Raw genomic sequence first — 13644 nt, forward strand, 5'->3', positions numbered from 1 at the left:
CTTTCATAGGCACTGTATTGTAGGGGAGAATGTGGTTTGACTATCGGCATTCAAAGCGAGCAGCTGCTTTTTCAACCTGATCATCTTTGACAGGTTCTTGGACACTTTTTGTCTTGCCTGATGCTCTTGTCGGGCCGTGTCCCTCCTGCTAGGCTACAGGATTTAAATTGGTTCCACAGCGAGACATGTTGTAATAACTGCATTATGAGTTAAATGTGGTTCTGGTTATTCTTAGATAATGAAGTAATTATTTAGCAAATTTCACAACTGTTTGGAAATAGGATTTTTAAAAAATTACTCAGAAAGACTTACTGTTAAGTTTCTGGTTGTGTGTAGCCACTTTCGTATGTTTTCAGGCTGAAGCCCTGGTGTCCAGGTGCTTATTCAGACATTCACTCATGTTTGGAAGTGAAAGCAGTGAGCCATGCCAAGTCCTTGGTGCAGTTTCTGGACAGCTTGAAAACCCTTCAAGGAAAAGATCCAGAAGTGCTAGTGTGCTTGGTACCAGGAAATGGGGCTTCTGTCAGGCCTTCTGTCTAACCAGGCATCTTGTTAGGGATATGATTGCCTGTCTTCATGCTCCGTGCAATTTGCAAAGGAAAAAGCAATGCTGCTTCCTGCCCACATGTGATCGTTCAGCTAGAAGAGATAGAGCCAAACAGTATTCAAAATGCCTAGAGAATGCCTTAGGTCTGTCACAGCAACTCAGCTGTAGGCGCTCTAGTAGTCTGGAGGTCAGCTCTGTGCTTATAATAGGTACACATAAATCAGCCAGAAAGCTAGTTTAGTTAACACTTGGAGGCATTAGCTTGCTCGGACCTGGGAGCCTGCATTTCTGCCAAGCTCCTAAGTGGTGCTGATACCTCTGGTTCCCAGAGCATGCTGTAAGTGACAGGGTGCTTTGATGTCATCAGGCAGCTTTTTCATAATACTAGTGCGTGTGTGCTTGCTTGCCTGCCTGCCTCCTCCTTCCCGCCTTTCCTCCCTTCCTTCCTTCCTTCCTGTTCTTGAGCTTGAACTCAGTGTCAGGGCATTGTCCCTGAACTTTTTTAAAAGCTCAAGGCTAGCACTCTACCCCTTGCCACAGCTACACTATTGGCTTTTTCTGGTGGTTAACTGGAGATGAGAGTGTCACGGACTTTCCTGCCAGGGCTAACTTCAAACTGCAATCCTCAGATCTCAGCTTCCTGTGTGCCTAGGATTATAGGTGTGAGCCACTGGTGCCTGGCTTTCTGTGGAGGTTTTAACTATAAAACCAGCATCACTCATGTGATTTACAAAATAAAACAAAAACGTCTCCTAAAATTGTATTGATGAAGGATAACTTGCTGTTGTGTTTCCTGTAAGTTTAATGATTTTTCCACATATATTTCTTGGTTACAAATTTGGTGTTTTGCTTATCCAGTCATCAGTTGAGAAACAGAAATAGCTGTTTGGAAAAGTTTTTAACTTGTAGAATGTTTTATTCTAGTTACCTTCTAAATCAGGAAGCCAAAGTATCAGTAGACACAGTTCAGAAGTTTGAACACAACCAACTGAAGAGGCAGGACGTTCCGTTTACAGAGCCTGTGACCTCCAACCACATGCCCTCTCCAGCTTGTGCTCGCATGGCCTCTGTTCCCACCAGGCTTCAGCAGGAGGTAGATGGGCCCTGCTGTTCCCAGAAGGACACAGTCCTCTCCCACACCCCGAAGCCAGAGCATGTCATAAGCATTTGAGCTAGAACTGAGTCTTGAAGTTTATAATTCCCATCTATTTAAAAGAAAAAGAGACACTGAGACTAAGTATGAGGTGAAATAGGAAGAGAGGCGCTTATTTATTTATTACTTATTATTCAACGTATTTATTATTATTATTACTTATTTATTCACGTATTTAGTTTGTGGTTTTACCTGAGGTCTCACTTCAGGCCTGCTTGGCCTGTCCTCATACACCTCCACAGCACTGTTTTCTACTTGTTGGTTCATTTCTGTATTGTTCAGGGGTTGAACTTAGGCATCACTTCAGGCTTGCTAGCTCCACCCGTAAGCCACCAGTTAGCAAAGTGTCTTATTTTCTTATTTATGTTACTAAATTTTGACTTGAGTTTCATCTCAGGCTTGCTAGGCAGAGGCTCCACCCTTTCATCTAAAATTCTCACCGCCCAATTCCAAGGGATTTCTTTCTTTTTAAGGAATTATGCTCATTGCCTTGACTACATGTACAAGACAAAAACAGTTCTGTTAACTTTTTGGAAGAGTGGAATGATAGCTTACCTCCCCTCCCTCAGCTTGTCAGAAGTCTGTCTTGTGCTCAGGTCAGGCCAATACTATCACCGGGGCCAGGAGAGGTGCCTTCGCGAATGGCATTAAAAAAAAAATTATGCTTATCCTGAGGCTTGAACTTAGTGCCTTGGGCACTGTCCCTGAGCTTTTTGCTCAAAGCAAGCACTCTATCTCTTGAACCACAGCTCCACTTCTGGCTTTTTTGGTACTTAATTTTAAGGAGATACAAGTCTCACAGACTTTTCTGCCCAAGCCAGCTTCAAACTGCAATCCTCAGATCTCAGACTCCTTAGAAACTAGGTTTACAGGCCTCCAGAAATATTTGAAACCATGATCCTGCAATAGGATGTGCACTGCAGACACATTCACAGAGTAATGTTTTGTTTGGAATTGATAGTAAAGTATAAAAGTTTTCTTTTTTATTATTGCTGCTGCTGCTGCTGCTGCTGCTGCTGCTGCTGATGTAATTACACAAAGCAGTTACAATTCCATGTCTGATAATGAGTATAGTGCTTCTTGTTCAGTGTCACTATTTCTGTCATTCTGAAAGTTGACAGTGAGTATGGCAGACAGGAATTTATGACCAAACATGGCCAATGTGAATTCTGAAAGAGCAATGAGGCTTGGATGTGCAGTTTTGTGATGGATTTTCTCCTTCAGCCAAGCACTTCAATCTTCTGCCTGCTAAACTCCCTGTGTCCTTACTTTTTTCCCGTGTGCTTTTATATCATAGTCTCAAGCACAGATGACCAAGTGAAGTTTTTTTTTCCTGTTGCTTGCACATCATTGTGATGTAGCAATTTGAGGATAACTTGTCTGTTTAAGAACAAGACTCAAGCATACCTTTGCTCTGTATTGTGCGCATGCCTATTGTTGCCATAGACACACCCTCACGGCATCTGTCACTCCTGTAGGAGACACAGTCTATCCTGCACAAAGTCGCTCAGCCCCCAGATGTCTGACGAGGAGGATTCTGACTCAGCAGCCCAACTTGGAATGTGCAACAGAGAGATTGTGCGAAGGGGAGCCCTCATTCTCTTCTGTGATTATGTCGTAAGTTTGGAAACGCTGTACGCGGATTGGGGAAAGCAGAGGGCCATGGGTGGTGATGTGTCGCTTCTCTGGCCTCAGACCTCTCCATAGGAAGGGACCTCTGTTCCTTTTGTCTGACCTTGGACCATTTTCTACTGCTTGTGGGAGCTTGGCATTGGCTGTGAGTTCTGACTTGTGTGGTCTCGTGGCTTGTGGTTGGAGGTAACAGTCTCTGCAGATTGAATGTCCTGCTTCTTACGTTAGTTGTGTTCAAATAACCTCTATATTTTTAGTGAGGCAAAGTTGACATTTGAAATATGTCTTCTGCCAACCCTCTGTGGCCTTTCTTGTGGTATAACTATCTCCCTTTTATCTTGCCTGCTTGCAAATGAGCCTTTGATTGTATTTTCCCAGTGTCAGAACCTCCATGACTCAGAGCACCTAACGTGGCTCATTGTGAATCACATTCAAGATCTGATCAGCCTGTCCCATGAGCCTCCAGTCCAGGACTTTATTAGTGCAATTCATCGGAATTCTGCCGCCAGTGGCCTTTTTATCCAGGCAATCCAATCTCGTTGTGAAAATCTTTCAACGGTAAGTCTGCCAACTATTGCCTGTCAGCTTTCTGTCTTAAACATGGAGTAATGACATGTTTAAAGTGCTTGTTTCCATTTGGCACAATAATCAGCTCCTGTCTCTTCCTTGTCTTGGGCATTAGCCAACCACTCTGAAGAACACGCTGCAGTGCTTGGAAGGCATTCACCTCAGCCAGTCGGGCGCTGTGCTCACACTGTATGTGGACAGGCTCCTGGGCACCCCCTTCCGCGCACTGGCTCGCATGGTTGACACCCTGGCCTGCCGCCGGGTAGAAATGCTTTTGGCTGCAAATTTACAGGTACTTAAAAAAATGACACTGATTTATATCAAAATAGCATGGCAAACAAACTGTTTGGCTGGGTTTTCTTCTCCATAAGTTTGGCCTTGATGGAGCCACCAACAGAATGATGAGTACCGGGGCAAACCTGGCAATGCCATGTCTTACTTGACAACCCGCTTCTCTTGTACCCTGCTGTGCTGGGGGCAGATACACCCACCCAGCTTGTTGTTTTCACCTGAGCGTAGGTGATCATGGCTCCTCACAGATGTCTTCTTGTCTGTGTAGAGCAGCATGGCCCAGTTACCAGTAGAAGAGCTGAACAGAATCCAGGAGCATCTCCAGAGCAGTGGTCTCGCGCAGAGGTGAGGCTGTGTCCTTGGCGGCCTTGGTTTTCCATAGCCAGATTGGAAGGACTCGGGCTTGTGCAGGAGCAGACACATGGGCTTAGGAAACGGCCAGGCTGTGAGGTGGGCAGTAGAACTGCCACGGCAGGAAGGCTTCCCCAATCTCCAAGAGTGCAATCCCACTGTATGAGAAGTGAAGAAAAACAGATAGTCTCACATCTGCTACATAAGCAAAGGATGCCAGGAACCTGTTGGCTGTTTGAAGAATAGTAACTTTGTTATTTTTATTGCCCTGTGATGAATAGGAATATGAATTATCAGCTTTCTCTTAGTACAATCAAGACACATAACCAAATCACTAGGTAAGAGATCATGAATCTGAAAGCATTACCTGGCTCTTGGCATGTACAAATTACATCTATATCTTGTCAAATTCTGTGTCTTTATAGCTATTCAGTCACTGACGTCTGTCTGAAAAAGTCTTTCAGAGCCTTTCTCAGAAATACATGCATCTGTAATGTGAGCATAGTTTTATGATTACAAGGTAATCATAAGAGTCTTTTACCTTCGGCTTCATGTGGAGAGGCGTATGCATGGCAGCGTAATTCTACCGTGACTCCAGTCCTAGGAGGCCTTGCAGATGGTGCCCTTACACAGAACAGGACACAGTCTGGGGTGACTTCTCAGTCTGCAGCCCCAAGTGTTGGTGCAGCCTGAGTCACTGTCAGTCTGGGAGGAGGTAATAGGAGGATGAACTGTTACTGTGTTTTGCTTCTAGATGCAAGTTTTTGGTCCAGATGAGGAAATTAGAAAAGAGTATAGATACCTCGGGCCAGAAGAGATGGTCCTTTTATGAAATGACTTTCTGGTGGTATAAAATAAATTTTTTTTTAATGGTTGTGGGGCTTGAACTCCACCTGGGTACTGTCCCCTGAGTTCTTTTTGCTCAAGGCTAGCATTTTACCACATTGAACCACAGTGCTATTTCTGGTTTTTGAGTGGTTAATTGGAGATTAGAGTCCAACTGGGACTTTTTTGCCTGGTCTGGCTTCAAACTGCAATCCCCAGATCTCAGCCTCCCGAGTAATTTAGGTTTACAGGCATGAGCCACCAACACTTGGCCATAAATTGTTTGTGGGAGATTAACTAGGAAAGTTTATGCACTTGGATTTTAGAAGCAATCATCTGTTTTGCATATAGTAAAGATATTAGTTCTTATGCCATATAGTGCCTGTAGAAATACGTGAATGTAAATGAAATTTCTGGAAAATATTAACGAGATAAAAATTATGGTAGTTAAAAGTAACTAGGACCTGGATTTGCATTTGGAATGTCAAAGGGAATGTTTTCAACAAGCTGCATTTTAACTTTTCTTCTTATATTGTGTTTCTAGCACCCTGGTTTGCAATATGGAGACTAAGTCTAAAGAACAGACTATACGGCAGTTCATTTGTGTTTGTGTTTCAGACATCAAAGGCTCTATTCCCTGCTGGACAGGTTCCGACTCTCCACTGTGCAAGATTCCCTCAGCCCCCTACCTCCGGTCACTTCCCACCCGCTGGACGGGGATGGGTACATGCCACTGGAAACGGTGATTCCAGACAAAGTTAGTGCTCTGTGGGTCTGTGTATGATGCCAAAGTACCCACAAAGATACTGACACCTCTGTGCAGAATGTGCAGCGTCTGGGAGGTGGAGGGCAGTCTGCACATAGGACCTTCTGACTTTCTGCCCAGTCACTAGCAGCTCTGGTTGGTGAATGGGGTGGACACAGGAGAACCATGGTGTCCTAGTGAGGAAGACAGTGCTGGTGTGGTGCTCTGTGACAGGACGGGGGAGCGGTTGCCAGGCTGACGTGGTATTCTTGTGGTGGGGGTGGGGGGATCACTGGTCAGGTCAGAAGTTGGCTGTTCCAGCCAGCTGCAACAGACTGTTGGCAGACTTGGCCTGCCTCCCTTTCCCTGTACCTTCTACCTCTCACACATGCTGCCACTGCCAGCAGTTTGGCATGTTGTCATTAACATCACTGCTCACCTCAGAGTTACAGACCACATGGGGTCTCAGGAAAGATGAGCTGAGATTTCAGAAATCAGCAGCCTGAGTGAAGAAAAACACAGGTTCTGCTGTGTACTCCTGGGCCGCATTGGACCTCCGTGGTCCTGGCTGCTGAGGCAGATGAAGGAAGCAGATCACTAATCGACAGTGGTTGCTACAGTAGCTTGTGAGGGTAGCAGAGGTGAAGTTGGCTAACCCTTGCTACTTTTCCTGAGTTTGGAGGAAGTTGCCCAGGTGGTGGGAAAGAAGAGGGAAAACAGCACAGAAATGCTTGAAGTCTGGTGAGTTAGCTATAAGCCTAGGGCATACCCACCACCTTCCCAGCCATCCAGGCATCCAGTGTTACTGGCGGGGGCGGGAGCTCTTGAGTGCCAGCCTGATGGCTGTTTCTTCTTTCCAGGACTGGTACCTCCGTCTGGTCAGATCACAATGTTGGACCAAGTCAGATTCTGCACTGCTGGAAGGTGCAGAGCTGGTGAATCACATCCCTGCTGAAGACATGAGCGTGTTCATGATGAGCTCGGTATGCACGCGGTGGAGGTGCAGGGACCCATGAGCTCTGCGGATTATTCTGAGTGGGATCTGCCTTGCCTTCGCAGGACTGACGTAGCAGTGACTTATGTGGGGACTTGAGTCTATTCAGGAATAGCACACAGAATGGGTGGTACTCCAGTGGGGAACAGGGGAACAGAGTCCCCAAAGAGGCATGTTGTTTTAACTGAGCCTGGCATATGTGTCAAGAAGCTGTGGGTATCCACAAACTTAGTTCTTCATTGTGTGTTTCATGATAATGAAGGAATGTATTGTGTTGGCATCGTGGTTCTTGATTTAAATAACTTGTTTTTGAAATTGATCTTTAATAAGTCCTCCCCGTAAACAGGGCCTTCATGTCTTCTAGATGTAATGAGGTTCCCTGGTGTCAGAATATACTGCAGGGCTGGTCTAGCAGGCCTCACAAGTGTGGGTTTCCTGTCCTCATCTCTGTGGACTCCTGTGAGGAGTGAGCCCCTGTCGGTCACTCTGTAGCCATAGACTTAGCAGGGCTCCTTTTCAGATTGATGAGGACACTTGTAGGCCACAGTGCTGGGCGGACAAATGCAGGAAAAGAGCCCCACAGACAGAGCACGTGATCCAGAGGATAATCAAGTGTTAGTGAAGAAGGATTTGTGGTCCAGGCAGCACGTGTGTATGTTCTGAAGTTCTAGCTATTGACTGGTTTGTAAATAAGAGCAGCACTGAACAAGAAAAAGAAGTCAGTTTGCCAAAGTTCGCTTCCTCTTAAAGAGCATGCAGCAGAATCTGACTCACAGATAAATGTGCTTAGTGACTCATTTATTGGATTTTCCAAATTTGCAAGTGAACTTTTAATAGCTTTACAGGTTTTAGCTGTAACCAAAGGAACATTTGCTTTGCAATATTAGTGATGAAATACAGTTTTCTAAATGTTAAGCTAAAATTGATGTGTTACCTGAGAAACTGGCTTCCCAAATCCTTAAATGTCTTAAAAAAAAAGTTGACAGAACAAGTAGATTGTCCTATGACATACCCTTTCCCAGCCAGGTGTTGGCTAGCCAGGTGTGTGTTAGAGTCACCAGTCCTAGCTGCTTCTGCACATTTGCCTCTAATTCCAGGAATGCAGGTGTCTCATTCATTTCATATGGGGCACATTAGCCTCAACATTTTATTTGTAAAAAGGAAAAAGTTGCTAGGCGTCAGTGGCTCGTGCCTGTGACTCTAGCTACTCAAGAGGCTGAGATCGGAGGATCATGGTTCAAAGCCAACCCTGGGCAGAAAAATCTGTGAGACTCTTATCTCCAATTAACCACCAGAAAATTGGAACTGGTACCGTGGCTCAAGAGGTAGAGTTCTAGCCTTAAGCTGAAGAGCTCAGGGCCAGCGGCCAGGCCTAGAGTTCAAGCCCCATGTCCAACCAAAAAAAAAAAAAGGTTAAAAAAAATAGATAAAAATGAAAGTGCCATAAAGAGACCATTGACATATTCTTCTGAGAGAATATTAGACTAAATTGTTTATACTTTTTTAGCAGACATCAAACAGTATATTTTGTTAATAAGGAATTCAAATAGATCTTACCTATTTCCTTATTTTGTCTGTTTATGCTCAAACAAAAGCCTCTTGCTGAATGTATTGGTCCACTTTGGTTGCTATGCTATAGAGGTCTAGCTGGTTTTGACTTATGGTTCTAGAGGTGCAAGGCCTGGGGCCTCATCACCTGATGGCCTTACTGCCAGAGTCCCAAGCTGGCTTAGATCACTGCATGCAAGTTAGTGTTTGGGTCTCTAGAGTGTTCTTGAAAGCCTTACTTACAGTTCATTGTTATTATCTTAGAAACACTTGCATTAGTCCTGACTGTGTTTGCCTTATCTGATAGAAAGCTTAATATTCTTCCTGTTTGTCTCACCTTTAATGCTCTAATCTTAGGAGTTCAACCTAAGCCTCTTGGCTCCATGCCTGAGCCTCGGCATGAGCGAGATCACGTGTGGCCAGAAGAGTGTCCTTTTTGAAGCTGCTCGTGGGGTGACTCTGGACCGTGTGACTGGCATCGTCCAGCAGCTTCCTGCTGTCCATCAGGTCTTCCAGCCTTTCCTGCCCACAGAGCCCACAGGCTACTGGAGCAAGCTGAATAATCTATTTGGTAATTTAAGTAAAAGCTTCTCTTATTTACAGTTCTGAGGGCTAGCATGGTGTGTGGCCTAGGTAAGAATACCTGTCAGTGCTGTTGATTGAAAACCTGGTTGGCACCAGGTCTGAGCTCTAAATTTCTTTTTGTGTGTTTGCCACTTGGACAACCTGGACATAGTCAGGGTCTCACATCCTTTAGGAATACTCAGGAGGAGCAAGTCCCTGCTGCATGCAGGCACCTGAGCGCGTGCAGATGTGTTCTGAGGCCAGGTATCTGGAACTGTGTGTGTCTGCACAGAATGCAGAGGAAGGGGCCTGTGTTCACATCACAGATGCTCACAGGGCTCATGTTTCAGGGGATGCCACATTATACCAGACCATGACCACGCTGGCTCGGGCCCTGGCGCAGTACCTAGTAGTGATCTCCAAAGTGCCCACCCATTTGCACCTTCCTGCTGAGAAGGAGAGGGACACAGTGAGGTTCGTGGTGATGACCCTCGAGGTGAGTATGTGCAGCTCTGGGACTCAGGGTTTCTGCGAGGAGGTGACATGTGCCTGGTGTGAGTGAAAAGGAGAAATAGTTCTGTTTGAAAACTGAGAGCCTGGGCTGGGAAGGTGGCTCCGTGGTAGAGCGCATGCCTGAGGCCCCTGGGTTCGATTCCTCAGCACCACATAAGCAAAAAGAAAAAAGCCGGAAGTGGCGCTGTGGCTCAAGTGGTAGAGCGCTTGATTTGAGCTGAAGAGCTGAAGGACAGCACCCAGGCCCAGAGTTCAGGCCCCGCGACCGGACCCAAAAAAAACCAAAAAACAAAAACAGAGCCTGCTGCGTGTGGTGTACATGGTGTGCACACTCCTGTGTGTGGAGTCCTTGGGGGAGGACTGGGAGTTCATGGCCTGCCTGGGCTACGTAGTAAGATAATGTCTCAAAACACAACGCATTGAGTACTGTCATCAAGTTCTCATCTGCTTAACATCCCCCTGCTTTCCCCCCACACCACTCCCACATAGAACTGCATGATGAACCCAGCGGGCACCCTAATCTAGGCAGTAAACCTGGGTATTTCCGCTAGGGAGAAACAAATACTTGGCTCCAGAAACAGGTCTATACAGTGGATGTACTGCCTTTTTGTACAGCTGAAAAGCTGCCTTTGGCCTCCAGTGCTGCAGCTGCTCTCCTCATGTGAGCACAGAGCTGCACTGCACCTCCCCTCCTCCCAGCACCAAGGAAACAAGTGGCTTAGGCCTGTGTATATTGCTCACAAGGCAGTGCTGAAACACTGCTCTGGGGCTGAGGCCCCGGGTTCGATTCCTCAGCACCACATAAGCAAAAAAAAAAAAAGCCAGAAGTGGCGCTGTGGCTCAAGTGGTAGAGTGCTAGCCTTGAGCTGAAGAGCCGAGAGACAGCACCCAGGCCCAGAGTTCAGGCCCCATGACCGGACTCCCCCCCCAAAAAAAAAAAAAAAAAAAGAGTCAGTGTGAGCCCGTCCTTCAGGTCTCTTTCTGGGGACAAGTGCTCACACCCTGTCCAGCGTGTGCAGGATCAAGTTTACCTGTATTATCAGGTCCCACACCAGCACTGATCCCATGTCACAGATGAGGAAAGCAGCAAGGCCTAGAGGTTTGCTCAGCTAGGAAGTAGCCAGTGTAGCATTTGAGCTTCAGTCCTGCTGTCTCCAGAGTCCACCCCCCCAACCTGAGCCTCATGGCTATGCCTAAAGCAAGCCCTGCACTTGGGACCCAAAAAAGAGCCTCTGGACAGACGCCCTGCAGCTAGAGAAGTGTCCACAGTGCTGCAGGAACAGGCAGCGGGATTGTGTGGTGCTCTGACAAGAGGAGAGCCTCACACTTCAGGGAGTGGGTCAGGACTGGATGTGAGTGAGCTTAGGGTAGCAGCCTAGGACACAGGGTGAGGCCACCCCGGAAGGGCAGGATCCTCTGGCATCCTAGTCTTTGAGTGGTTCCTCACAGCTGCTGGTGGAGCTGCTTCCCTAGACAGGGCTTAGAGCCAGGGTGCTGGGTGGCCATTCTCTGATGCAGTGCTTCCCTGCAGGCCCTGGCATGGCATTTGATCCACGAGCAGATCCCACTGAGTCTGGACCTCCAAGCGGGGCTGGACTGCTGCTGCCTGGCACTGCAGGTTCCTGGCCTCTGCAGTGTGATCTCCTCTGCAGAGTTTGTGACCCACGTCTGCTCTCTGATCCACTGTGTGCGATTCCTCCTTGAAGCTAGTAAGTCATGTGTCCTTGAATGGGTTTTGATCCTTGCTCTGCTGAAATGGTATTCATCAATGTGGCTAGGCACATACAGTTCTACTCTGTGCCACCCATTGGCCAGGAAGTAGTTACAACTTGGGGTGAGGAAGTAAATACAATGTGACCTTGCCTTTAGAAACAAGGCTCCGTCTCTTCACCTTCAGAGTCTTGGCATCTTTACTGGAATTAGTTTGAATGTGCTTTTCAAGTCATTTTGTTTATATTTTGAGTTCCAGCTTTTAAAAAAGACTTCTAAGTTTCATGTCCTTTTGATTTCTGGTTCTCATTGGCTGTTTCATGTTTTTCGTTCTGAATGATTATAAGATTAATAAGATTATATTCAAAAGATGAGTTGTTTTTTGTTAGAGATGAAATGTGTGTTTCTATACTGCATTGTAATACTAATAAGTTGTAAAATAAAAGCGACTCATTCTTTTTAAGGAATAGTGTCCTCGACTAGGGTCATTAACCAAAAAATTTTTTAAATTGGACATTATAGTTTACATGTTAGTGGATGTTTTGAAGTTTTGTATTTTCAAATTAAACATTATAGAGTGGTGTTTTGATGTTTCATTGTTTAAATTGTTTTCATCTGTGCATTTGTAGTGAACTTGAAAATGAAGGGCCAGGGATTAATTTTTAAAAGCTAGGTTTCTTGGGGGCCACAGTGATGCCTTTACCAGTAATAAATTGTGAACAGTTTGATTAAAACATTAACGATAGAGACGGCAAGTATTAGAAATTTGAGAAGTCTAAATCCCTGTACTTCAACGATCAACCAAGAGATGAGTACCTAATCTGGTATTGTCTAGTGTTTTCTGCTTAAAATTGGTTCTAGAAACTCTCAACTTCATTTGACATGAGCTGTACCATGAATTTGCTCGAGATTGCACAGATGGAAAGGTCTAAGATGGAAAGGTCTAAGAATGAAGAGTGACAAAAGTGCTTGTTGTACTTTTAGTTGTGGTACAGCCTGGAGACCAGCTTCTTAGTCCAGAAAGCAGACTGAACACTCCAACTACCGTCAGAGCGGAGAAGGTGGACTCAGACACACAAAGTAAGTCTAGTCACACAAAAATCTGTCTTTCTTTGGGGGCTTGAAAGTCACTCATAGAAGAGAAAATGAGAATTGTGAGCTCTTGAGAGCTTGCTTCTCTCAACTGCTTGTCATCATAAACGTAAGGGGTGGGTGTCAGCCATGGCTGCACTACATTCCCTCTTCAGCCTTGACACTGCCCTCTTCCCTGGCTGTCTAGTGCTCCTGCCAGCCCAGCCGACACCCTCCGGCTTCCCTCCCTAATCCTTTTTCCCTCTGCGTTGGTTTTGCACCAGTGTTCTAGCAGCCCCCGTCTCCGTGCTTTGCACAAGTGTCCTGGAAAGCCCCCATCTCTACCCTTTGCATACGAAATCACTCTGAACTTTCTGAGGGCAGGGGATATGCTCGCCTCCTTTGTGCCCCCAGAATTCAAGCTTAATAGGTTTTTGTAAATAACCAGCAAATGCTTACTGACTGCTAGATGAATAAATAGAAACACTAGGGAACTTGAAATTAGTGAAAAAACCTATAGGGTTTACTATTACCTAGGTGACTATTTCAGCCATCTCTTTTGGTGGATTTTTTTTTTCTTTCCAGACGGGGTCCTGCTGTATATGTAGCCCAGCCTGAGTTGCCTTAGCTTCCTGAGCACTGAGATTACAGGCATGTACCCCCCACCATGCCTAACTTTTGTTTTTTTTTTTTGTTTTGTTTTTTGTTTTTGTCGGTTATGGGGCCTGAACTCTAGGCCTAGACGCTGTCCCTCAGCTCTTCAGCTCAGGGCTAGCACCCTACCACATGAGCCACAGCGCCACTTCCGGCTTTTTCTGCTTATGTGGTGCTGAGGAATTGAACCCAAGGCCTCGTGCATGCAAGGCAAGCACTCTACCACTGAGCCACCTTCCCAGCCCCAACCATGCCTAACTTTTGGTGGATCTTTAAAAGAAAATATTTTTTCTTCTACAGAAAGCCATTCAAATCCCCATCATTTAAAGTGCTAGCTCAGACACATGCTGCGGCCACTCCTGCTGGCCCCTCTTGGTTCTTAGGTGGCCACCTCACTGTGATAAGAGTCACAGCATTCTGGTCCTGGGACTCCTTGTTCTCCCAGCCTCCAGATCCTGGGGCCTTCTGAGCCTTGATAC

General features: G+C 46.0%; 1 protein-coding gene across 2 annotated transcripts in view; it reads left to right on the top strand.

Annotated features, from left to right (window-relative positions):
* The window catches only part of Htt (huntingtin), a 122788-nt gene that overhangs the window by 83720 nt on the left and 25424 nt on the right, over window positions 1-13644 (top strand). For both annotated transcript variants that reach the window (XM_070021755.1, XM_070021756.1), the window contains exons 42-51: window positions 3179-3317; window positions 3711-3890; window positions 4015-4191; window positions 4459-4535; window positions 5985-6123; window positions 6972-7094; window positions 9011-9224; window positions 9568-9713; window positions 11262-11439; window positions 12425-12520. In XM_070021755.1, coding sequence (XP_069877856.1) covers window positions 3179-3317; window positions 3711-3890; window positions 4015-4191; window positions 4459-4535; window positions 5985-6123; window positions 6972-7094; window positions 9011-9224; window positions 9568-9713; window positions 11262-11439; window positions 12425-12520 — 1469 coding nt within the window. The remainder of the gene's footprint in view (window positions 1-3178; window positions 3318-3710; window positions 3891-4014; window positions 4192-4458; window positions 4536-5984; window positions 6124-6971; window positions 7095-9010; window positions 9225-9567; window positions 9714-11261; window positions 11440-12424; window positions 12521-13644) is intronic.

This window comes from Dipodomys merriami, unplaced genomic scaffold (assembly GCF_024711535.1).
Source record: "Dipodomys merriami isolate MVZ:Mamm:240054 unplaced genomic scaffold, mDipMer1.0.p SCAF_143, whole genome shotgun sequence".
In the NCBI taxonomy this organism is placed as follows: domain Eukaryota; kingdom Metazoa; phylum Chordata; class Mammalia; order Rodentia; family Heteromyidae; genus Dipodomys; species Dipodomys merriami.